The following is a 26,265-nucleotide window of genomic DNA, read 5'->3' on the forward strand; positions in this document are numbered from 1 at the left end:
GGCAGCCGGTATCAAGCGGAGTGTCCCAAGGGTCGGTCCTGGGGCCGGTTTTGTTCAATATCTTCATTAATGATCTGGAGGATGGTGTGGATTTCACCCTCAGCAAGTTTGCAGATGACACTAAACTGGGAGGAGTGGTAGATATGCTGGAGGGTAGGGATAGGATACAGAGGGACCTAGACAAATTGGAGGATTGGGCCAAAAGAAATCTGATGAGGTTCAACAAGGACAAGTGCAGAGTCCTGCACTTAGGATGGAAGAATCCCATGCACTGCTACAGACTAGGGACTGAATGGCTCGGCAGCAGTTCTGCAGAAAAGGACCTACGGGTTACAGTGGACGAGAAGCTGGATATGAGTCAACAGTGTGCCCTTGTTGCCAAGAAGGCTAACGGCATTTTGGGCTGTATAAGTAGGGGCACTGCCAGCAGATCGAGGGATGTGATCGTTCCCCTCTATTCAACATTGGTGAGGCCTCATCTGGAGTACTGTGTCCAGATTTGGGCCCCACACCACAAGAAGGATGTGGAAAAATTGGAAAGCGTCCAGCGGAGGGCAACAAAAATGATTAGGGGACTGGAACACATGATTTATGAGGAGAGGCTGAGGGAACTGGGATTATTTAGTCTGCAGAAGAGAAGAATGAGGGGGGATTTGATAGCTGCTTTCAACTACCTGAAAAGGATGGATCTAGACTGTTCTCAGTGGTAGCAGATGACAGAACAAGGAGTAATGGTCTCAAGTTTCAGTGGGGGAGGTTTAGGTTGGATATTAGGAAAAACATTTTCACTAGGAAGGTGGCGAAGCACTGGAATGCGTTACCTAGGGAGGTGGTGGAACCTCCTTCCTTTGAGGTTTTGAAGGTCAGGCTTGACAAAGCCGTGGCTGGGATAATTTAGTTGAGGATTGGTCCTGCTTTGAGCACGGGGTTGGACTAGATGACCTCCTGAGGTCCCTTCCAACCCTGATATTCTATGATTCTATAATTCTAGGCTCGAAAGCTTGTCTCTCTCACCAACAGCAGTTGGTCCAATAAAAGATATTACCTCACCCACCTTGTCTCTCTAATATCCTGGAACCAACAAGGCTATAACATCACATACATTAAATGGATACTCTCAATCATTCTTTTATATTTTTCCTGTATTGCTAGCTCTCAAAATCACTTTCTCCTTTTCTGATGGACAGACATTGTTTTTTCCCATGGTCTGTATAGAGCTGAAATTAACAGACATTTTTTGTTTACAGGAACATTGTACAACCTCCAAATATGCCTTCCCATTCTGAAAATGGCAACACTTATTTTAAACGTGTCTCTACTACGCAAAAGGCTCCCACCTCCCAAAGAAGGGAGTTTATGGAGGAGATGGTATGATGGGATAACATGCTTTTGGTAATTAAATATTTATGGTAAATAGGCCCAATGGCCTGTGATGGGATATTAGATGGGGTGAGATCTGAGTTACCCAGGAAAAATTTTTCTGTAGTATTTGGCTGGTGAATCTTGCCCATATGCTCAGGGTTTAGCTGATCGCCATATCTGGGGTCGGGAAGGAATTTTCCTCCAGGGCAGATTGGAAGAGGCCCTGGAGGTTTTTCGCCTTCCTCTGTAGCCTGGGGTACGGGTCACTTGCTGGAGGATTCTCTGCTCCTTGAAGTCTTTAAACCACGATTTGAGGACTTCAATAGCTCAGACATAGGTGAGAGGTTTTTCGCAGGAGTGGTGGGTGAAATTCTGTGGCCTGCGTTGTGCAGGAGGTCAGACTAGATGATCATAATGGTCCCTTCTGACCTAAATATCTATGAATCTATGACTCTAAGGGCTGTATGTGCGGATCTGGCAAGTCTCACTATTTCCAGGGGAAACTCCCTGATTTTGAATTTATTTTAAGACAGATTTTAAAGTCTTTAGGCCAGATTCTGATCTGTTAGAACAGTGAAAATCTGGAATAACTCTAATGATTTCAATAAAATTACGCCAGATTTAGACTAGTGTAAATAAGTTTAATCCAAACTTTCTCTCTCTCTCTTATGTTGATGGATATTAATTCAGTCACTTTTTAAGGCACTCAACCCTTTGTTCCCACAATGCCTTAGAGCCTAAAGTCTGGGATGAGGGCCAAAACTACAATACAATAAAATTGCATAGGTAAGGTTCATCTGTGAAAGAGACAGAACTTTCTCAGGGGCCAATATCGAACTGTGGAACATACACCCACAGGCACTAAAGACCATCATAACCCTCACTATCCTTCCACTCCTGGTGCAAGGTACAATTCTACCTGCCTTGTTAATATAAACAGAGAGCACAGTGTACATTTAATATATTACATTACTTTGAAGAAAAGAAATAACCCCCAGACACAGAAACTCTCCTCCCTGGGGAGAGGAATACAGAAAGAATGAACCACACATGACAGGGTCTAGTCACATCGCTTACCACACTTCTGGAAGATGCTCAATTACTACTATGATGAGGGATATATTACAACCTGAACAGAATTCAAATATGTGATTCACTGAGAATTTTGAAATCTCCCAGCCTGACATCCCTACAATAGTCTGAAAATCAGAGTCTTTTGAAGATGCAATGAAAACTAATCTTCGATGGGACTCTGACTGTCACACACATGCTGTGCCTGCACTAGGAGGTGCTGGAGAAGGACACATTTATCACAACATTTTGGGCGGTAAGTACACAGATACTGCATGTCCATTTATCCCAGAAGGGGTTGGACATTACAGTAACTGCGGGAGTTCACACTATTTCAAACCTCCACCAAATAGCAGCTCTTCCGATGAAGTGAGCTGTAGCTCACGAAAGCTTATGCTCAAATAAATTTGTTAGTCTATAAGGTGCCACAAGTCCTCCTTTTCTTTTTGTGGATACAGACTAACACGGCTGCTACTCTGAAACCTTAAATTATTCAGTAAGTCTAAGATATCTAGAAATATCCTTCCCCTCATAGATTTGGGGCTTAAACTACATGTCTGTGTTCTTCTCATTGACAGCTTTTCCCAGCTAAAGAAGCCCTTGTTTGCCCACCTTTACTGGTAGAACAGATAATGTTGCACTTGCTCTGAAATCAGGATTGACAGATGGTTGTGTAGTTTTGAAGATTAAACAGTATTCCTAGAACCCTGCTTTTAGCTTCAGCCTCAAGTCACAAGTGTTCAGGTAGCTGGCTGGGATGAACCTGTCCTGTACAGAACCCAGTTCTACAGAGAGGAGTTGTTTATAGACCAGACTTCAGGTAATTGTAATACAACATATTTCTGGTATATTTTATACATAACGAAGTGTAAGTTTATTTGGATAATTACAGGAGTATGAATAAAGAGAGGTTACTCACCTTGTACAGTACGTGGATTTCTTTGAGACATGTCCCTGTGGACGCAGCACTTCGGGCGTACTCACACCCCAGGCGCCTTTAATCAGAGAGTTTTGGTGATAGTGCCGATTCGGCCTGTGCATGTGCCCTACGCTTCCTCATCCCCCACTCTGAGGCTATACAGGGCTGCCCGGGCGAACCGCCCTCAGCTCCTTCTCTACTATGATGCCCCCAGAGGATTCTCCAAAACAGAGAATAAGGAGGATGGGTAGTGGAGCGCGCGTAGAGGGACACATCTCCAGTTACTGCACAGGGTGAGTAACCTCTCCTTCTTTCAGGAGGGCCCCTACGGTGCTTACCAAGGTGATTACTGAGCAGTACCCCAGGCTGGAGAGGGGAACTTCAGAGCCAAGTCAAGACTCAAGACAACCCAGCATTTCCAACAGCAGCATCTAGAAGACTAAACCACTGAATAATGGTTGAAGAAGGTATGTATGTAAGACCAAATAGTAGCCTTACAAAATGTCCAGAATAGAGACATTCTTGTGTAATACCATAGAAGTAGATAGAGATCTTGTGGAACAGGCCAAAACTCTAGAAGGAACCTATATATCTGACGATTTATAGCACAATATGATATAGTCAGAGATCCACCTAGAGAGTCTCTGGGTGGAAATCGCCAAACCTTTGGATCTATCTGCAATAGCCACAAACAGTCTGGGTGATTTCCTGAGTGATTTAGTTTTGTCTACATAAAAGCCTACCACCCTCCTAACATTCAAAGTGTGCAAAACTGCCTCCTCTCTCATCTGATGAGGCTTGGGGAAAAAACAGAAGGTGGATAACCTGGTTGATGCGAAATTTATATGACATGTTGGGTAAAAATGTAGGGTGTGGGCATAATGAAACTTTATCCTTGGAAAATACTATAAAATGGAGAATCTGCCATAGAAACCCTATTTCTCCCACCCTACAAGCTGAGGTGAAAGCAACCAAAAATGCTGTCTAAAAGATAAACTGATGAGGAAAGATGTAGCCATTGGCTCAAAAGGAGGCCTCATATGGCATTTAAGTACTAAATTCAAATCCCAGAAAGGTGTGGGTTTCTTAACTAGGTGAAAAATGTTCCCCAATCCTCTAAGAACCCTTACAGTTGTAGGATGGGTAAAGAATGAGAATCCCTCAGCTACTAAACGAAAAGCTGTTATAGTCAAGTGGACCCAGATAGAGTTCATAGATAATTCCATCTTTTTAGCTGTAGGCGCTAATCAAGGACTGATTGAGAGAGAAGAATAAACCGAAGGAACACCTCACTGGACACACCACAGGCTGAATCTTTTCCACTTGCGGAGATAAGTGTACTTTGTGGACTCTTTCCCACTGTTCAATTATACCTGTTTACCTTCTTGGAGCAAGTTGATTCTAGTCCCATGAACCATCAAGGAGCCAAGCTTTGAGGTGAAGTATCTTCAGGTTGGGATGAAAAGTACAGCCGGTGCCGTGGGAAAGAAGATGAGGAATGGAGGGGAGGCTGATCACCTGACAGTCACCTAGGTGAATCAGGTAAGGATACCATCTCTGTCTTGGACATGTTGGGACTATTAAAATAGAATCACAGAATCATAGAATATCAGGGTTGGAAGGGACCTCAGGAGGTCATCTAGTCCAACCCCCTGCTCAAAGCATATAATTCTGGCTTTGTTGTGTTTGATCTTGCTGATCACTTTCAGAATAAATGGTTCTGGGGGAAAAGCATATAGAAGGTTTCTTGTCCATGGAAGGAGGAAGGCACCTCCCAAAGAGAGAGTACCCAAGTTCCCCCTTGAAAACATTTTTTTGCATTTCTTGTTGATCACCATGGCAAAGAGGTCTATTTCGGGGGGGGAACCCAAGTCTGAAAAATTTGACTGAGAATTTGAGGATTCAACTCGCATTTGTAGTTCTGGGAGAAATGCCTACCAAGGTCATCTGCTAAGCTGGTCTGTATCCCCAGAAGGTAAGTTGCCAAAATAAGGATGGAAATGGCTATGCATCATTTGCAGAACTTTACCTCTTTGGCACAAAGGGAAGGGGACCTGGCTCCTCCATATCTGTTGATATAGAACATGCCAACTATGTTGTCTGTCAGAATCTTTATAGATTTGTTCCTGATTACAGGCAGGAAACAGATATAGGCATTCCTGACTGCCCTCAGTTTAAGGAGGTTGGCGTGTAGTCACGTCTCTTGGGCAGACCATTTGCCCTGGGTGGTGAGGGTTCCCAAATGTGTCCCCAACCCATCAGGGATGCATCCATTGTTACGCTGATAGAGGGAGTAAGTAAAACTAACAGAATCCCCATGCAGACATTGTCTGGGTCCCTTCAAAAATTGAGAGAGCCTTGTACCTGATGAGGGACCAACACTAATTTGCTCATACTGTGTTTGTTCAGAGTATAAACAGTACTGAACCACGTCTGGAAGCTGGCATATGGAATCACAAAGGTGCAGGCTGCCATGGGTCTGAGTAATTAAAGACAACTTCTTATTGATGTCTGTAGACTGACTTGAATCTTTGAGATGAGATTTTCTAATGTCAAGAATTTGTTGGAGGGAAGATAAGCCCTGTCTGAAATAGTGCCCAAGGAGACTCCCATGAACTCTATTCTTTCTACTGGGCTCAGAATGGATTTCTCAATGTTGAGCTGCAACCCTAGCTCATGGAATAGGGCCTCATCATCTTTATGGTGTCAAAGACCTCATTGTAAGACTAGCTCTTGAGTAGCCAGTTGCCAAAGTATGGAAAAACTATAATTTCCCGATGTCAGAGGTAAGCTGTGACCACCTCCAGCACTGCTGAGAATGCTTTTGGGGCAGACAAAAGGCCGAATGGGAGTACTCAATACTAAAAGTCATTCTGGCCTACTGAAAAGTACAGGAATCATTTGTGAGACAGGTGAATTGCAATATGAAAATAAGCATCCTATTATGATCGAGGGTCATAAACCATTTTCCTGGTTCTAATGACAGAATTACAGCTGTGCCGGATACCATCCTGAATTTTTGAGACCTAACAAAATTGTTGGGGACTCTTAGGGCTACTCTACACTCACAATGCTAAAGCGCTGCTGTGACCGCGTTTTAATGTGGCTTGTGTAGTCACTGCAGAGTGCTGGGAGAGAGGTCTCCCAGCACTCTAAAAAACCCAGCTCCACGAGGGGCGTAGCTACCAGCGCTGGGAGCGCGGCTCCCAGCGCTAGTGCACTGTCCACACTGATGCTTTCCAGCACTGAAACTTGCTGCGCTCAGGGGGTGTTTTTTTACACCCCTGAGCGAGAAAGTTGCAGTGCTGTAAAGTGCCAGTGTAGACAAGCCCTTAGATCAGGGGTCTCAAACTCAAATGACCACGAGGGCCACATGAGGACTAGTACATTGGCCCAAGGGCCGCATTACTGACATCTCCGCACACGTCACCCTCGGCCCTGCCCCCACTCAACCCCTTTCATGAGGCCCCACCCCTGCCCCGCCTCTTCCCACCCCTTCCCTGCCCCCATTCCAACCCCTTCCCTGAAATCCCCACCCCAACTCCACCCCCTCCTCCACCACCTGCAGGAGGGGTGTGGCGGGGGCTCAGTGCAGGGAGTTGGGGTGTGGGGTGCAGGAGGGTTGAGGGGTGCAGCAGGGGGTCAGGGTGCAGGGTGTGGCAGGGAGCTCAGGGCAGAGGATTGGGGTGCAGGGAGCAGCAGGGGGCTCAGGGCAGGGGGTCAGGGTGCAGGAGGGGTGTGGGGTGCAGCAGGGGGCTCAGGGCAGGGGGTCAGGGTGCAGGAGGGGTGCGGCGGGGGCTCAGGGCAGGGGGTCGGGCTGCAGGAGGGGTGTGGGGTGCAGCAGGGGGCTCAGGGCAGAGGGTTCGGCTGCAAGAAGGGTTCGGGGGGCGGGCTTTGGCCCGGTGCGCACCAGGGGCAGGGCAGGTTCCCTGCCTGCTCCCATGCCACTCCGGGAAGCAGCCAGAACCTGTGGGGGGGCCACAGGGGTCTATGCGTTGCTGTTGCTTCCAGGCACCGTCCCCAGCAGCTCCCATAGGCCAATGGGAGCTGCTGGGGGCGGTGCCTGGAGCAAGAGCAACACACAGACCCCGGGCACCCCCTTCCCCCAGGTCCCAGCCACTTCCTGGAGCGGTGTGGGGGCAGGACAGGCAGGCAGGGAACCTGCCCTGCCCCCGGTGCGTGTCGGGCTGGAGCCTCTCTAGGTAAACATTGGGGGGTGGGGACTGCGGGGAGCTGGCGGGCAGCAGGAAATAGCCCCGCGGGCCGCATGTTTGAGACCCCTGCCTTAGATCTAAAATGACTCTCTGCCCCTCTGTTCTTTTTCAGGAAGTGGTTAGAAAGTGGTTAAAATAAAACCCCTTCCCTCTGTGCTGAACAGGAACTGGTTCTACAGCACCCATTTGTAGAAGTGAGTCAACTTCTTGCTTTAACAGGGGCTCATGAGAGGGCTCCCAGCAGAGGGACAGGGAAGGGAACTGGGTATAGGGGAGGGAGGTAAAATGGATAGCATACCTAATCTTATAACCTCCAGCACCCATTTGTCCAATGTGAGTCTCTCCTATGCAGAAAGAAAGTGGAGAGATGGTTTCCAAAAGGTGAAAGACGAGTAAAATAGTATACACGCATCTCAGTGTTGTGGGATAGTTTCAGGACCTTGACCAGGCCATTAAAAGTAGTGCTTAAGTGACGATGATGGTTCAGCAGCAGGCATATAGGGAGCAAGTGGTTCCTTTCTCTGGAATCTCAATTTTTTCTTATGCAGTTCATACAGTCTCTGGGATCCTGAGAATGAAGCATGCTGGGATCTTTGAGCCATCTGGGATCTACTAAACCTTCGTTTGTTTGTAGATCTGTAAATCCCGAGAGATCTCAGCATGGCTCTGGAATCCTTAAAAGTATGCAGCAAATCATCAGAGAACTCAGAAAACAGTTTGAGACCACTGAAGGGAAGGTCCTCAACAGTGTTTAGGACCTCCCTTGAGAATCCAGACATATGGAGCCAGGATGCCCTCTTCATGATTACTGCAGTAGAGATGGATTGAGCGGCAGCGTCGAATGTATCCAACGAGACGTAGCAATGTTCTAGCTAACAGATGACACGAGTCAATAATAGCCTGAAACTGGTCATGCTGATCACCCGGCAAATGCTCAATAAAAGTGATGAATTTGGCATAATTTGAGTGTATGGTATTTAGCCATAAAAACTTAAGAGTTGATGATCCTAAATTGAAGAGTCATGGATGAGTAGGTCTTTCTGCCAAATAGATGGAGGCATTTTTGGTCCTTATCATATGGTGTGGCCTTTGCATAATGTTGTCTGGCACATTTGTTCACTGCTGCAGGGAGTTCAGAGTTGGACGGATGAACAGAAATTCAGAGTCTTTAGCTGGGACATATTATTTCTTATTGGCCCATTTACAGATCAGCAGAATTGTTGCAGCAGTCCGCCAGATGGATTTTGCAGGATCCATCAGAGCCTCATTAATAGGCAGGGCAACTCGGGTAGAGGCAGTCCACTGGGGGATGTCCAGAAGCTTATGTTGTGACTCCATGACTTCTTCCAAGAGAATATGGAGGGACTCCGCAACATGCTTCATTAACTATTGGACATGTGTGAAGTCATCAGTCACAGTCAGTGGGGAAGCATAGCCACTTCATTGGGGAAGATGAAGAAATATTTGTTTGGGGAGTTCCCTCTTTCTCTACCCTAGCCTCCTGCTAAAAGATTTTTGTGCCTGAGGTAATGGAGGAGGCACAGCTTGAGTAGGGGAGCATGTCACTCTGTATTCCCCATGAGAGAGACGAGGGGCATGGGATAATTGCTGAGGATATGTCGCCCAGTGATCCCAATATGGCCACTGGAGAGGTCCAAAAGGCACTGGTGATGGCATCACCTGGTGCTTGAACCAGGTCGGGGGAACATGGGGCTGTCTTTGGTGCAACTCCCCCATCTTCTCAAAAGTGCCAGGATAGAAATCCCTTGTCTGAAGTGTCAGAGGAATCCTAGATCAAAATATTCAAATTGGAGGAAAATTCCTCCTCTTCAAGAAGGGGAGTTCCAGCATACTCTGCAAGTGAGAATCAAGTGGTACTGGAGAAATGTCCCACATTGGTGACTGGGCTTGTCTCGGTACCAATAATCTCTCAGTACCAACTAACAAGGGAAACTCCAGCTCCTCCGAAACAAACAGATCCAGCAAGAATCCAAACTTGTTCTGTTGTCGGTACCGAGAATATATGCTGCTCTGGCAAGTCCACTCCAGTCAAAGTGGACAATACCAATGAGAATGCCTTGGGGGGTGCCAAGATCATATGAGAGGCATGGTGTCTTTGCGGTATCTCAGTGGTCAATTTAGATGTAGATAGTACTGAAGGAGTTGTGGGTTCCGTTATCTTAGAGGTGGAATGATTTGATAAGGCAGTGTCCTGCTTGTGCGGCACCAAAGGTTTTAGTTACCGAGGCATGCTTGCTGCCCTTTTTCTCTGCTGAGCCCAGAACCCCAGGCACAGGATCCATACCAAGAATGTCTGGAGCCACAGCCATATCCAGGGTGGGACATGAGGTCCCCTTACTCTGCAGGGACCAAGGTCTTTTTTGCGTTTGACTTTTTCTGTGGAGAATGACTATTTTCTGTGGGTCTTCTCCATGGATTTATCTCGGGTAGACCCAGATGAACATGGCACTATCTTAATTCAGCAACTGATGTCTGCGGGGCAAGCCTGGATCTGAGGCTGGTTGGAGGGAATGCTCCATCATGAGGAGTCTCACTTTTAGGTCCTGGTTTTTTCTTGCCCTGCCGTAAAAAGAAGTGCAGATGGATTACTTTTGGAGGATCTGAGACTCTCCCACGCAGCAGATACAACAGGAATGCCCGTCACTGACAAGGATGGCCTCTTGGCAAGAAATGCACCACTTGACACCTGGAGAGTCTAGCATATCCCAGGACAACAGTATGTAAAAGGGGAATGTCTCCCTCCCAAAAGGGAAAAGGGATCAAGAGAAAGTCCCCCCTAAACTCCTAAATAAAAAGTAAATGAAATAACTAAAGAAAAAACAAGAAGCTAAAGAAGGGCAACTAGGCTAAGAGACTTTGAAAGTCAGGCACACTAGTGCTCCATCTCAGGCAGAGATGGTTGAGAAGAAACTGAGGGTAGCTTATCCGTGCAACCATGTATAGCCTCAGCACGGGGCACAAGAAACCATAGGGTGTGTGCATGGCCGAACAGGCACCACCACCAAAAACCTCCGATTAAAGGTGCAAGGGGTGGAAGTATACCTGAAGTGGAGCACCCAACAGGACACTACTTGAAGAACTGATTATTACAAGTGTATTTACTGAGGTATAATGTGTATGTAATTGATAAGTACATGAATAGCCTACTGAATGGATGATGGTTGAACCTTAACAATTAGGTTCTTAGTAATTAATCAGGTGTAGTACACTGGACAATGCGTATTAATTAAACCAGAGGATTATTTACAATATCAGAGGTCTAACAACTTTGGGGCCCCTCTCTATTAACATGTATATAAACCATAATGTTAAAAGGGAGTTCTGCATGCAGAGGAGATGGAGAAGAGTTGTCTGTGTAATAGATTTGCATCAGTGGCCAAACTTCAGTGATCACCTGGTGTTTGAAATTGTCCTTTTAATTTAAATGTTTTGAATTCCAGTTTTTAAACCACATAACGTAAAGTGTGACTATAATTCCAAAATCTGAAGTTGTCAATGATTTTCCTCTGGGTGACCAAAGCATCTAACCCCCAGGGTACCCAACTGAAGCTCTCTAAGACAGTGCTTCTCAAGCTATCTGATGTGGGGGACCGGCAATTTTTTTTTCCAATGTGTGCGCATACTGGCAGCCGGTGGCTCGCGGACCCACTTTGAGTAGCACTGCTCTAAGGAAACATCTGATGTATTTGTTTGGAGCTTGTAACAAAGCCACCTGCACGACATCATCTATCACATCACAGATAATACTAGGCAGAGCACATACCTTGAACGACAGTACAAAGAAATCCCTCATTGTTCCTGGGCAGTTCTCGAACTGTACAGCCAAGTTCCAAGCTCATAAAATCAATAAGACAGGAGACTAGAATAAAAACCTTCAGCCTGGTATAATCTGTGCCCATAAAATCTCCAGTGACAGGCATTTCGGGCCCAGTATTACATTTTAAACATGGGGCTTGTGACATTGCACTCCACATGCTTTATGAATGTGAATATGATGTAACTGGATTATGCTTTATGCAAAAGGTCTCTTGTAAGGTATCATTACAAATGTTATAACCTACTGAATATATTCATCCTATTTGTATGAATGTATCATTCTTGTATCTGAAACTAGAAATATGAAACAAGAAAAGGAGTACTTGTGGCACCTTAGAGACTCTAAGGTGCCACAAGTACTCCTTTTCTTTTTGCGAATACAGACTAACACGGCTGTTACTCTGAAACCTAGAAATATGAAAGAATTACCCTGAGACCCTATTGTAATTATGCAAAGTGTGGGCCATTAATGGTGGTTTAGGATCTTGATGGATCCCATTGACTCGGACATTTGGTTGTGAATGGGTTTATTTACCTGCAAGCCTTCCTGTGTAATGAAGAATGAGATCTTACAGTGACATGTCACTATGTCACATGATACTGGAATCCATCTTAAACCTGGTGCTTTTCCATTTAGAAGGAGGGGTGGGGACCCAGAGAGATTCCTGCCTTGGGCTAAAGCTATAAAAGGGGGTGGAACAGAACAAAGGGGGCTGCCAGTCATGAGAAATCCCCTAATTACCACCTGAGCTGGAACTAACAAGGACTGTACCAGGGGAAAGATTGGGAAAGACTAGGAAGAAGTCTAGTCTGTGAAAGAGGCTTATTAGAATATCTCTAAGGGTGAGATTTTACCTGTAAACAAATTCTTAATGTATTAGCTTAGACTTGCGTGGTTTTGCTCTATTTTGCTTGGTGACTTACTTTGTTCTGTCTGTTACTACTTGAAACCACTTAAATCCTACTTTTTATACTTAATAAAATCACTTTTGTTTATTAGTGAACTCAGAGTAAGTGATTAATACCTGGGGGAGCAAACAGCTGTGCATATCTCTCTATCAGTGTTATAGAGGGTGGACAATTTATTAGTTTACCCCGTATAAGCTTCATACAGAGTAAAACACATTTATTTGGGGTTTGGATCCCATTGCGAGCTGGGTATCTGGGTGCTGGAGATAGGTGACCGCTGAGCAGTTTTTGGTTAAAGTCTGCAGCTTTGGGGGCATGGACCAGCCCTGGGTCTGTGTTGCAGCAGGCTAGCGTGTCTGGGTCAACAAGGCAGGGTTCTCGAGTCCCAAGCTGGCAGGGAAAACGGGCTCAGAGGTAACTTCAGCATGTCAGGTGACAGTCCCAAGGGGGTCTCTGTGATTGAACCCGTCATAGGGCTCATTTAACAACAGCAGGAAATACTGTCAGTAGATGCTATTAATATAGATTATTCATTATTTCAAATCCGTTATTTCAACAACTAATCATTCTGCCATTAAATCCATTCACATCAAGTTGAATAAAGAAAAGCCAGATTCTGATCTAAATTACTCCAGTATGAAACTAGAATAATTCCTTTAACTTTAATGGATTTACTACAGATTTACACAGAATCTAGCTGAAAGTATCCAATACCATCCCCAGAGCCATAAAAGGCAATCATTTCAGACTGCTCTGCATACAGTTTCTATCCTGACAAGTACATTCAGAAGAGAATTAAGCATACCACTCCCATAAAGATTCATCAGTGATCTATCCCTCTTGACAGTTGTGTCATTCCCATCACTGAAGAATCTGAGTATCTAACTGGCCCAATCAGCTGCTCAGATTCTACAGTGATTTGCAGATTCTGACCTGCATGTTACCCTCTTCCTTGGGTCATGCCTTCCCTAAATCAGATCTTAGGCCTTGTCTGCACTATGGGGGGAGATAGATCTAAGTTACGCAACTTCAGCTACGTGAATAACGTAGCTGAAGTCGACGTACTTAGATCTACTTGCCGCAGGGTCCACACTACGCAATGTCGATGGGAGATGCTCTCCCGTCAACTCCCCTTGCGTGTCTTGTTCAGGTGGAGTACAGGAGTCGACGGGAGAGCGATCTGCGGTCAATTTAGCGGGTCTTCAATGGAGCCACTAAATCGACCGCCGATGCATCGATTGCCGCATGTCAATCCCCTGTTAAGTGTAGACAAGCCCTAAGTTTCCATAAGAAATTTATTCTGTAAGTCAAAACTTTGCTGCAGGAAGAGTCAGAGATCACCAAGTGTTAGTTCTTCACAAACTGGTTTTTATTCCCAACCCTTTGCCCTTTCCTCCCTCTGTTTACATGCTGGCAGTGCTACTCACCTATTTTTCTAAACCAGTGAGCCTCACGGGTCCTCATGTCCAGTGTCATACTCCCTTCTGTGAAAGACTCAGCAAGTCTCTGATGTGCTGCAGAAACATGTCATTTGACAGATATGAAACATTTCCTGAGCAGAACAACTGCATTTCCTATGCCCAATATTAACTATAACACACATTTCTGGGGCTTCAGAAATCTGAGTATTTCAGCATGTGGGGTACCACTCATAGGTTTGATCTAATATATTTAGAGAGAGCTCACAGAAAAACATTAGAATGTGCCCAAACTAGCATTTCCAGCTAGATAGGCAGGACTGTCACAAGGGACATACAAACAAAATGAGTCATGCCCCTTCACCAAGAAATTCATTGACATTGGGGCCCAACTGGGGTCTGTGGGGTTTGGCTTAATCTGATGGGAGGAGGTTGGGGCAAGAAAATTAATCCCCTCAGCCCTCTGAAATACTATTCTTAGGGTCCCACTTGAGTCCAGTGGAAGAAACTTCTTCAGTGGAGGATAGAATTAAAATTCAAAATGATCTGGACAAACTGGAGAAATGGTCTGAAAAAAACAGGATGAAATTCAACGTGGACAAAGGCAAAGTACTCCACTTAGGAAGGAACAATCAGTTGCACACCTACAAAATAGGACATGACTGCCTAGGAAGGAGTACTGCAGAAAGGGATCTGGGAGTCATAGTGGCTCACAAGCTAAATATGAGCCAACAGTGTAATACTGTTGCAAAAAAAGCAAACATCGTTCTGGGATGTATTAGCAGGAGTGTTGTAAGCAAGACACAAGAAGTAATTCTTCTGCTCTATTCCACGCTGATTAGGCCTCAGCTGGAGTATTGTATCCAGTTCTGTGTGCCACATTTCAGGAAAGATGTAGACAAATTGGAGAAAGTCCAGAGAAGTGCAACAAAAATTATTAAAGGTCTAGAAAACATGACCTATGAGGGAAGATTCAAATAACTGAGCTTGTTTAGTCTGGAAAAGAGAAGACCGAGGGGGGACATGATAACAGTTTTCCAGTACATAAAAGGTTGTTACAAGGAGGAAGGAGAAAAAATATTCTCCTTAGCCTCTGAGGATAGGACAAGAAGCAATGGGCTTAAGCTGCAGCAAGGACGTTAGGAAAAGCTTGCTAACTGTCAGGGTGGTTAAGCACTGGAATAAACTGCCTAGGAAGGTTGTGGAATCTCTGTCATTGGAGATTTTTAAGAGCAGGTTAGACAGACACCTGTCAGGGATGGTCTAGATAATACTTAGTCCTGCCATGAATGCAGAGGACTGGACTAGATGACCTCTCGAGATCCCTTCTAGCCCTATGATTCTATTACATGAGCTCTTCACTCTCCCTGACATGGTCATGGTAACTACAGCAGCTACAGGACTAAATGTATATTTTCTCAGGGGCTTCCAAGACAGGCAGAGAGGAGAGAAAATGTCTAGTAAAAAGAGAGGTTACTTCCTGTAACTGGAAATTCTTTGAGATGTGTGGTCCCTGTATTTCACACATAGGATATGCATGCACACCATGAGTGGTGGGCAGGGGAGACTGTGCCTCCCCAAACAGCCAGGCGTGGCCCCGCCCACACTCCACCCCGAGGGTCCCGCTCTGAGGGTGCCGCTGAGCTCCAGTGGCTGGGGTCATGCCGCCCACCTTCCCGGGGCTGTGGCCGTGCCACGCGCTCTCCCTCCCGGTGCCACGCGCTCTCCCTCCCGGCTCTCCAGGGCTGGGGGGGCTGCGGCAACACCATGCTCTGGGGCGGGGGAGGCTGCAGTGGCGCTGCTGCATGCTCTGCCTCCCAGCGCTCCAGGGCTGGGGAGGCTGCGGGCACTAGCCAGCCTGGGGCGGGGGCCGACAGCTGCAGTGGGGGGGCTCTGTGTTCCAGGGGCGCAGAAGGGGCAGGGCCTTAGGTGGAAGGGGCAGGGCCAGGGGCTAGCCTTCTCCAGCCAGCCGTTCATGCGCTGCCCACGATGCACACCATGCGCCCGAGCTCACAGATTTTAACAAGCATTGTCCATTGGCCTGTACCTGCACAAAAGATCACCTCGTGCTCCTGAGCGAGGGTACATGAGGCAGTGAGGGTCAGTGCCCCCACAGTTCCTCTTCTTACCACGAATCCAATCCAGAGCTGAAGTAGAAGGAACAGAGGGCAGGGAGGGTAATAGATATAGACCACACATCTCAAAGAACTTTCAGTTACAGTAAGTAACCTTCATTTTATCTTCAAGTGCTGGTCCCTATGTATATTCCACACATGGGTGACTGACAAGCAGTTCTCAGATTGGACATGTGCGCAAGGAAGCCAGAAACAAATATGTGTGCAGTACTACAGATCCCACTGCTGCATCCACAGCTAGAACATAATGCCTAGCAAACGTGTGTATGGAGCTCCAGGTGGCTGCTCTGCATATGTCCTGTATCGGGACCTGCTGCAGGGATGTTGCCGTGGCAGCCTGCTCTCTCATGGAGTGGGCCACTATACCGCAGGGAGGCAGAATGCATGCCAGTTTGTAGCATTCAATAATACAAACAGAACCCACTTAGAAATCTTCTGAGAGGATTTAGCTTGACCACGGGATCTCTCTGCTATCGCGACAGAGAGTCTCGGAGACTTCCTGATGGCCTCGTTTTTTTGCAGGTAAAAGGCCAATGCACATCTGATGTTGAAGGAGTGAAGTCTCTTCTCTTCAGACAAAGCAGAAAGCAGAGTTTCAGAAAAAGAACATGTAAGTGAATACACTGGTTACGGTGGAATGCATAGATGATCTTCGGTAGAAATTTAGGGTGAAGGTGAAGGGATACTTTGTTCTTATGGAATAATATAAAGGGGAGGGGGTCCACCATGAGAGCTCCCAGTTTCCTGACCCTCCTGGCCAAAATGATGGCCACTAAAAACGCCACCTTCATGGATAGGAGGGACGTGGAACATGTTGCTAAGAGTTCAAAGGACCAGTAAGTTTTGACAGCACAAGGTTCAGATCTCATAGTGGTGTGGGTTTAATGACTGGCCATGAGGCCTTACAAGTCCCTTCATGAACTGTGTCGTAGTTACATAAGAACAGCCATACTGGGTCAGACCAACGGTCCATCTAGCCCGTATCCTGTCATCTGACAGTGGTCAATGCCAGCTGTCCCAGAGGGAATGAACAAAACAGGTAATCATCAAGTGATCCAGTCCCTGTCTCTCATTCCCCTGTTGGGTGAGTAAAGACAGACCACCCTCTACTGAAAGGAGGAAGGCACTAATGGGTGCTCCATGTACTCATAACGAGCTGATTGAGAGACCAGAGTTTATTAGAAACAGGAGGTAATCTAAAACAATAGGGATGCTTGGGAAGACTGGGTGAGACTGACTGTGCTGCATCAAGGTGGAGAAGCATTTCCATTTAGCCAAATAACAGGTTCAGGATTCATTGCTACGCTGGGTAAGTATAGCTTGGAGAGGGAACGAACAAGAGCCCTCTACTTCCAACACTGATCCAAACATCAAGGCCATGAGGTGAAGAGAGCCTCGGTTGGGGTGTTTGACCCTGCCCCTGTCCTGCATCAGAAGTTCTGGGAAGGGGTGGATTTTAATTGGAGGGTGGACTGACATTGTCAGAAGCTCTGGGAAACAAAACTGTCTGGGCCAGTAGGGTACTAGAAGAATGACATGGCCTCTTTGCAACATATCTTTCTCAGCACCTGGGGAATCAGGGGAGTGGGAGGAAAGGCATACCTGAAACCACTTTTCCATGATAAACAAGAGTATTACCTTGGGTGTCACAGCCTATGGATCCTCTAGAACAATAACGAGGAATTTTTTTTGTTCGTTTATAATACAAAGAGGTCCGATAGAGCTAAGCCCCACTGCGTGAATATTTCTGACAGAACAATCCTGGATTTCCCCACTCGTGGTCCACCAAGAAGTGCCTGCTAAGATTGTCTGCTAAGGAGTTGTGAACTCCCAGGAGGTATGCTACCTGGATGGTGATGATGTGCCTCATGCAACAATTCCAAAGCCCAACTGCCTCCAGACAAAGTGAAAGAAATCTCGCTCCTCCTTGTTTGTGTATATAGACCACAGCGGTGATATTGCTCAACATCACTGGGATGTGGAGCAAATGAGTGGGAGGAAGGCCTTGCATGCAAGGTAGACTGCCTGCAGTTCCAGGATGTTGATATGTAATCTGGCCTCCTGCAGGTTCCATGTGCCCTACACAATGTGACTGTTCAGGTGGACATCCCACTCTAGAAGGGATGCATATGTTACAATGTTGACACTTTCAGAAACAGAGTCCAACATTGCCCCTGTAAAGTTTATTGTCTTTGTGGGGGATAAAAGGGACATTTCTCTGTTCACACAACCTCCAGAGCTGCAAGACTTTGAATAAGGCATTGAATAGCTGAGCTGACATTCCATCATGAGTGACCTACCAGGAGTCAATAGTTGAGATACAGAAAGACTGTGTGGCCCTGATGTCTCATCTGGGTCGCCACCATGAAGAAAACATTCATAAGCATGCTGGGGGCCATCACTAGTCTGAAGGGGAGGACTCAGAATTGGAAGTGCTCCTGGACCCCCATAAAATGTAGGAACCTTGTGGGAGGGGTGTCTATATGAAAATATGCTTCCTTCGTGTCGAGAACCACGAACCACATCTTTTCTTAACAAGAGGGTATTACTGATACCAGTGTAACCACCCTGATTTTCAACTTCCCAATGAAGATGTTGAGTTGTCAAAGATCCAAAATGGGTCTCCACTCATCTTCTTTTCTGGGAATTAGGAAATACAGAGAATAGTACCCAATTCCTTGATACTGAGGCAGGATGAGCTCTACTGACCCTTGGTGCAATAGGAATTCTGTTTCTTGATGATGAATCACCTAATGAGAATGGTCCTCAAAGGGGGACTGGGAAGGGGGTTTGTGAAGGAGGAAGGGAGGGAAAGGAACTCTATGGAGTATCCCTGATGGACAATCTTCCAAGACCCAACTGTCCGTCATGATTAGCTCCCATTTGCGGGCGAACAGAGTGAGACAGCCTCCATAGGTGACAGAAGAAGGGGCAGGTGGCATCAGAGACGACAAGCAGATCTCAATTAAAACATCAAAGTGGCTCCTAGTAGTGGGCTGGGATTGGGTCGCAGTGATAGAGGGGGCCAAAAAGCAGGTTCTCTGTGTCTTCTGTTGCTTACGGGGAGGCTCAGCAGAACACTGATAGTAGAATGTATGAGGAGGAGGTGGTCTTGGTTTATAGATTTCCCTTTGGTGCTTCCTCCTTAAGACTGGTGTGTAGATCCCCAGGAAGCAGAGGGTTATTGAGAGCGTCATCAGTCTTCTCATTAAAAAGGTTGGACTCATCAAAGAGAAGACCTTGGATGATATTTTGCACCTCCCTGGGGAAACCTGAGGATTGCAATCACAAGTTCCTCCTCATAACAATATCCGTGACCAAGTTTCTGGATGGTGTATCTGCTACATCAACTGCAGCCAGAAGGGCCATTTATATCACCAACCTGCCCTCCTTTAAAAGAGAGAGGAACTGGGCTCTGTCCTGAGAGGAAAGTTTCTGCTGAAAGGCCGCCAACCTAGAGTAGTTATTAAAGACATATTTGGCTACCAAGTCTTGGACTTCCTCCAGAGATATCTGGAGATTGTTAGTCACTCTTCATAATAAGTCCTGCTGTTGCTTATGGTCAGCTGGTGGGGATGGTGAAGAAGGAGAGACCACCTCCTCCAGGCAACAGGATGGGATTCCCACTGGAATCATCGGTACCTGCGGTTCTGGTTCAACATCCTCCTCCTCCTCATACTCCAGTGGAACCAGTTGTTGATGCATGGGAGAAGAGGGGAAAGACTCCTGAGTGGGTCATATACATGTGGTATTGGGATCTAAGGCCAAAAAGAGGGGCCAACTGTTTGAGGGGGACCCCAAGGCATGGAGATCCATCAGTTCCTAGGGAGGTCATGTCCATAAGAGTAGCAACTGTAAGTCCTGGATTGCCTGTCCAGGCTTGACTCTCTCTGTGGGAATGAAGTAGGGACCACCTATTACCAGAGGTTTCAGATTTGTCCGAATCTGAAAATTGCTCCTGTTGGAATGGTGGAGCTGTCCATTCCGGGTCAATCCTACCTGATGGTTGTAAGTGAGATGGTTCCTGGAACACTGAATTAGTATAGTCTTCCAGTGTAGTAATGTTCTTCAGGGAAGAAAGGTAAGCAGCAGGATACGGACCCTGGACTTCAAGAAAGCAGACTGACTCCCTCAGGGAACGGATGGGTAGGATCCCCTGGGGGACTAACATGAAGGGGAAAGGAGTCCAGGAGAGCTGGCTGTATTTCAAGGAACCCTGTTGAGGTTACAGGGACAAACCATCCCGATGTGTCAAAAGAATAGTAAATATGGCAGGCGACCAGCTTGGCTTAACGGTGAAATCCTAGCGAATCTTAAACATAAAAAAGAAGCTTACAAGAAGTGGAAGGTTGGACATATGACCAGGGAAGAGTATAAAAATATTGCTCGGGCATGTAGGAATGAAATCAGGAAGGCCAAATCGCAGCTGGAGCTGCAGCTAGTGAGAGATGTCAAGAGTAACAAGAAGGGTTTCTTCAGGTATGTTGGCAACAAGAAGAAAGCCAAGGAAAGTGTGGGCCCCTTAATGAATGATGGAGGCAACCTAGTGACAGAGGATGTGGAAAAAGCTAATGTACTTAATGCTTTTTTTGCCTCTGTCTTCACGAACAAGGTCAGCTCCCAGACTGCTGCGCTGGGCATCACAACATGGGGAGTAGATGGCCAGCCCTCTGTGGAGAAAGAGGTGGTTAGGGACTATATAGAAAAGCTGGACGTGTACAAGTCCATGGGGCCGGACGAGTTGCATCCGAGAGTGCTAAAGGAACTGGCGGCTGTGATTGCAGAGCCATTGGCCATTATCTTTGAAAACTCATGGCGAACGGGGGAAGTCCCAGATGACTGGAAAAAGGCTAATGTAGTGCCAATCTTTAAAAAAGGGAAGAAGGAGGATCCTGGGAACTACAGGCCAGTCAGCCTCACCTCAGTCCCCGGAAAAATCATGGAGCAGGTCCTCAAAGAATCAATCCTGAAGCACTTACATGAGAGGAAAGTGAGCAGGAACAGTCAGCATGGATTCACCAAGGGAAGGTCATGCCTGACTAATCTAATCGCCTTCTATGATGAGATTACTGGTTCTGTGGATGAAGGGAAAGCAGTGGATGTATTGTTTCTTGACTTTAGCAAAGCTTTTGACACTGTCTCCCACAGTATTCTTGCCAGCAAGTTAAAGAAGTACGGGCTGGATGAATGCACTATAAGGTGGGTAGAAAGTTGGCTAGATTGTTGGGCTCAACGGGTAGTGATCAATGGCTCCATTTCTAGTTGGCAGCCGGTGTCAAGTGGAGTGCCCCAGGGGTCGGTCCTGGGGCCGGTTTTGTTCAATATCTTCATAAATGATCTGGAGGATGGTGTGGATTGCACTCAGCAAATTTGCGGATGATACTAAACTAGGAGGAGTGGTAGATACGCTGGAGGGCAGGGATAGAATACAGAGGGACCTAGACAAATTGGAGAATTGGGCCAAAAGAAATCTGATGAGGTTCAATAAGGATAAATGCAGGGTCCTGCACTTAGGACGGAAGAACCCAATGCACAGCTACAGACTAGGGACCGAATGGCTAGGCAGCAGTTCTGCGGAAAAGGACCTATGGGTTACAGTGGACGAGAAGCTGGATATGAGTCAGCAGTGTGCCCTTGTTGCCAAGAAGGCCAATGGCATTTTGGGATGTATAAGTAGGGGCATAGCAAGCAGATCGAGGGACGTGATCGTCCCCCTCTATTCGACATTGGTGAGGCCTCATCTGGAGTACTGTGTCCAGTTTTGGGCCCCACACTACAAGAAGGATGTGGATAAATTGGAGAGAGTCCAGCGAAGGGCAACAAAAATGATTAGGGGTCAGGAACACATGACTTATGAGGAGAGGCTGAGGGAACTGGGATTGTTTAGTCTGCGGAAGAGAAGAATGAGGGGGGATTTGATAGCTGCTTTCAACTACCTGAGAGGTGGTTCCAGAGAGGATGGTTCTAGACTATTCTCAGTGGTGGAAGAGGACAGGACAAGGAGTAATGGTCTCAAGTTGCAGTGGGGGAGGTTTAGGTTGGATATTAAGAAAAACTTTTTCACTAGGAGGGTGGTGAAACACTGGAATGCGTTGCCTAGGGAGGTGGTGGAATCTCCTTCCTTAGAAGTTTTTAAGGTCAGGCTTGACAAAGCCCTGGCTGGGATGATTTAATTGGGGATGGGTCCTGCTTTTGAGCAGGGGGTTCGACTAGATGACCTCCTGAGGTCCCTTCCAACCCTGATATTCTATGATTCTATGATTCAGGAATTAATCACTTGAGTTAATTGACAGTCCTAATGGGAACCCAAGCCCGCTCACTCACTTTCCAACTCGAATGATGAAAAAGGTGGTGCACAGCAGGGAATGCATCCAATGAAGTGAGCTGTAGCTTACGAAAGCTTATGTTCAGATAAATTTGTTAGTCTCTAAGGTGCCACAAGTACTCCTTTTCTTTTTGCGAATACAGACTAACACGGCTGCTACTCTGAAACCAGCAGGGAGATGTCATCAAATCCAATACTTTGGGAGAACTTGGTGAGAGGACCCTGGTACTGAGCAGGGGTGAGTCCAGTGCATCAGACACCAAGAGATCCACTGAGCATTGGAAATATGGTGGTGCAAAGGGCGTCGGTATTGGTGGCGGTTGTCAGTGCCAAGAGGTCTGTACTGATGGCACTGGAGATGTGGACCTGGTTGTACGGTCAGTCAGTGCCATATGCACTGGGGTTGGTGCCAGTGCTGATGTCCATGCCCACGTAGCCTTCCCCAGGGCGGATATTCCATGTCGTTCAAGCCCTCATGGTACCGGTACTTCTTTGCCCATACCCATCAGGTCTTTGGGCAGAACAACTTGCTCTGTCAGCTCGGTACCGGGCATTCCATGGATACTAGCTTTAGGCGTCTTCGGCGCCGTTGGTACCAGTGATCCCGATGGAGCTGGCGATTGTGTCCAGCTTGATCAGAGCTCGCTACAGGGACTCAAAGACCTTTTCTTAACTGTCTTGAGTGACTGGCTCATGTTCTTAGGATACCTGCCTATGAAGAGGTGGAACCTCTTAGTTGTCGGGTGTGATAGTACAATACTCTTCTACGGGTTGGTGAAATGCTATAATAGCTGCTAGGTGGACATTCAGGGAGCTCAGGGATAACCCCAATTTTTTAACAGTCGGGTATATTCCAGAATATGCGGAAGAGTTGCTGACACTGAAGAGGTTTGGTGGGACGTGCACCAAATCTGAAACTTGGACCATTTCTGCAGGTAAGAGTGTCCTATGGAGGACTTTCTGCTGTGCAGGAGAACCTCTTGTACTTCTTTTCAGCATGAGCTCTCTAGGTGCCGAAAGTCAACAAAGCCAGGTCACCAGCCTGATGGAATTCTACCTGTACCAAGTGTCCTGGCATCGGTGGTGGTGCCAGGGCAGATGGGAACTTCACCCATACCAATCTCTCCAGTGCTGCATGGACCAATGCTGCTGGCAGTACTGACAGCTCGCATACCGGGAGCGTCTTAGGGCATTTGCCCTTGTGTATCTCTACCGAAGATTCGGTGTCTGTCCCCAAACGGTCCATGGGCCTATCAACGGTACTGGACATGCGCCGTGAGACGTGGGTGCAGGGTGATCTTGGTGCCAGCGACGCGGAGGACACCAAGCAAGGTGGTGATTGCTTTGAGGTATCCCTGGGCTTGCTGCGGGGTCTTCCCACTCTCTTTTTCAACTTGTGAGAGGAGTCCCCAGACCATTTCTTTGACTCACTGTCCTTCAAAATCAAGGTTGAAGAAAAGAGTCACATCCACTGGAGGGCTGGGGTCAGAGAGCCGCTACTATAAAGATGATTTTCTGGCAGAGCTCTCTGTCCTTGTGGGATCTCGGTTGGAACTACTGGCAGAGGGAACACTTTTGTTGGATGTGGCCCACTCCGAGACAGTGAATGCAAGAGGAGTGCTTGTCCAAAACTGGGATTGTTTCTCTGGAAGTGTGACAATTCTTGAAGCCCAGAGAGCCAGGCATATCCTTATCCAGGGAGGTCACCCAACACTTGGGGTCCACACAAGAATAAAGTCTTTCTTTCTTCTTTTTGTTGATGGTTTTTTTTAAAGGCACTGCCAAATAAAAGTCAAAAGAAGGCTAAAGGGTTTCTAAAATCTAAAGATTAACAACTGAAAAGGAGAGCTAATGATCCGCTAACAAGCAGCTAAAGGCTCCATCTCTAGTTGGGGTGGTTGCGAACTGAGGACAGTTAGCCTGCACAAACTGGTTTGCCTCGTGGTGCAGCACAAGGAGAAACAGCACGTTTGTGGGCCCAACAGACATTGCTACCAAAGTTCTCTGATCAGCAGCGCAGGGATGAGACACAACTACACTGGATCACCCATAGGAACACTACTCGAAGAAGAAGAGGGATTCTTTGGGAGGGAGGCGAGGGGTAAACTGAAGTGAGTGTCAGTATTGTAATTAGCCCCTCACTTCTCTTACCAACTTTATATTATTTTCTGCAGTTTCTACATTTCAGAGGAAGAACAGAAGTCACTTTAATATAAACAATCCTCTTCTTGTAAATAGCTAGGACAATGAAGAGCCCAGCACTTGGCCTTTAACTACCAAATTTATAAATTCACACTGAAAACTCATAACAACAGAACAACCTTTTCTTTTGTCATAGCTCCTGTTTGCCTAATAAAGATGCTGTTTTGAGCCCTAACCATGCAGAGAGAGTAGAGAACTGTCACTTCGGGCCATCCCAGACTGAAGCTCCTAAGCCTGCTAGTGTGGCTGGTACCTGATTGTTTTGACTGCATTTGTGATCATAAGTAACTTTTCCCCAAGGGGAAACTGTGTAGGACGGGGGAGCCTTTTGTCTGAGGAACGCAGCTAACACTGTTACTGGCCCTATTAGGAATGAAGCTCTTCCAGCTCTAGTCTGCAGGCTTTCCAGAGCAGAAACACACAGCATTAACTGTACCATCAACATGTTCATAGATGTACAACCACAGAAAATGGAAATTAAACTACGCACCTGAGGTCAAGTAAGTCACAAGCATGTCCATATATTTAGTCCTAGAGTGGAAGAAAAATCCAGTTTTACAAACCTTTATTATTTTATATGGTATGACAGAATACAATAACTTTAATTACAGATACAGTACTCCTGCTTTTGTCAAAAGCATATAGACTCAAAACCCATAGTGTTGTAAGACCTGGAGTAGCAGCATTGCAGGCCCGTAGTAAGAGTAAGAGCATTATAGACCTGTAGATCTGTAGGTCCAAAGGATGAGTGTTGTAGGAGATTTTCAGAAGGGAGGCCACAGACTCATCTTCCAAGTTTCGTTTTCATAGCCTTGTTTCCTTGCAATATCAGAACTAAGCTGTATGGCACTAACTCCAACTTGGGTCATAGCAAAGTGATAGAGCCCAGTCCAAGGAGACCCATTGTCTACCATCAACAGTATTCCTTTCCCGGGCTTTTGGGCACTCAACACAGAGTTGAAAAATGCTTGATCTCTGGCAGGGAAGACCACACAGTTCTCAGAGCTCTTGACAGGCACATCCTCCAAATGTCAACCGGAGATGTCAACCTCAGAGAGCCTGATCCACATTCCCCACTGAGGACTGATTTAGTATCATGCTCGCATCCAGTTAACAGGAGAGGGGGAGGAGTGCAGGTACTTGGAGGAAAGTTATAGAAGGTGAAGAGATGTTCGCACTTGATGCCACTAGGCCCAGTCCCTGAAGTTCTTATTCGGTTATGTCAATTGGTGTTTGACTTGAATAGGGACTGGTCCCATAATCACGTTAAGAAAATAAAAACCATATATACCTTTTTAAGTGGGCAGTCATAGTACAGAAATGTATTTAGCAAATGGCCTCACCTATTCTCTTTGGGTTCTGCCATGACTTTTGACAACACAAGGCGAACCAAACACCTACATGCAAGAGAAACACAGAAAATGAGACTCAGAAATTAAATCTCCATCAGTATTTTGTGCCTTTTCAGCCCCAACAAGAGACAACATTTTCCCAGCTCTTCTCCATGCCATTAATTCAATATACCTACTGAAAGATACAGGGTATCAGATTGGGATTAAGAACTTTGTAAGATTTTTCCCATCCTCACCATTTATTTTGTCCTCCACTTTGCTAAATCAATGCCTGGCTGGCTTGGGGTAAACAATAGAAGAAATATGTTTGTCTTATAATTATTATTCTTAAAATAGGGTAGAATATTTTAACATGATATTTTAAAAAATTACTTAGTTATCAACAAACCCAAGTTCTAGGGCTAGATACCAAATCAGTCTTTTCACCTCTGGAGATCATCGCTAGCAAGTCAAATGCATTTGTTGTAGTTTCATTCTAGTCACTACTGGTCATTTGTCCACATCACAAAAACAACATTAAA

General features: G+C 46.3%; 1 protein-coding gene across 3 annotated transcripts in view; it reads right to left on the reverse strand.

The window, feature by feature from the left end:
* Positions 1–26,265, reverse strand: part of TEX11 (testis expressed 11) — a 147,867-nt gene that overhangs the window by 30,425 nt on the left and 91,177 nt on the right. For all 3 annotated transcript variants that reach the window (XM_073358618.1, XM_073358619.1, XM_073358617.1), the window contains 4 exons: positions 25,736–25,789; positions 24,883–24,923; positions 13,740–13,826; positions 11,351–11,421 (listed from right to left, as the gene is read on the reverse strand). In XM_073358618.1, the coding sequence (XP_073214719.1) occupies positions 11,351–11,421; positions 13,740–13,826; positions 24,883–24,923; positions 25,736–25,789 (253 nt within the window). The remainder of the gene's footprint in view (positions 1–11,350; positions 11,422–13,739; positions 13,827–24,882; positions 24,924–25,735; positions 25,790–26,265) is intronic.

The sequence above is a fragment of the Lepidochelys kempii genome, chromosome 9 (genome assembly GCF_965140265.1).
Source record: "Lepidochelys kempii isolate rLepKem1 chromosome 9, rLepKem1.hap2, whole genome shotgun sequence".
Lineage (NCBI taxonomy): Eukaryota > Metazoa > Chordata > Testudines > Cheloniidae > Lepidochelys > Lepidochelys kempii.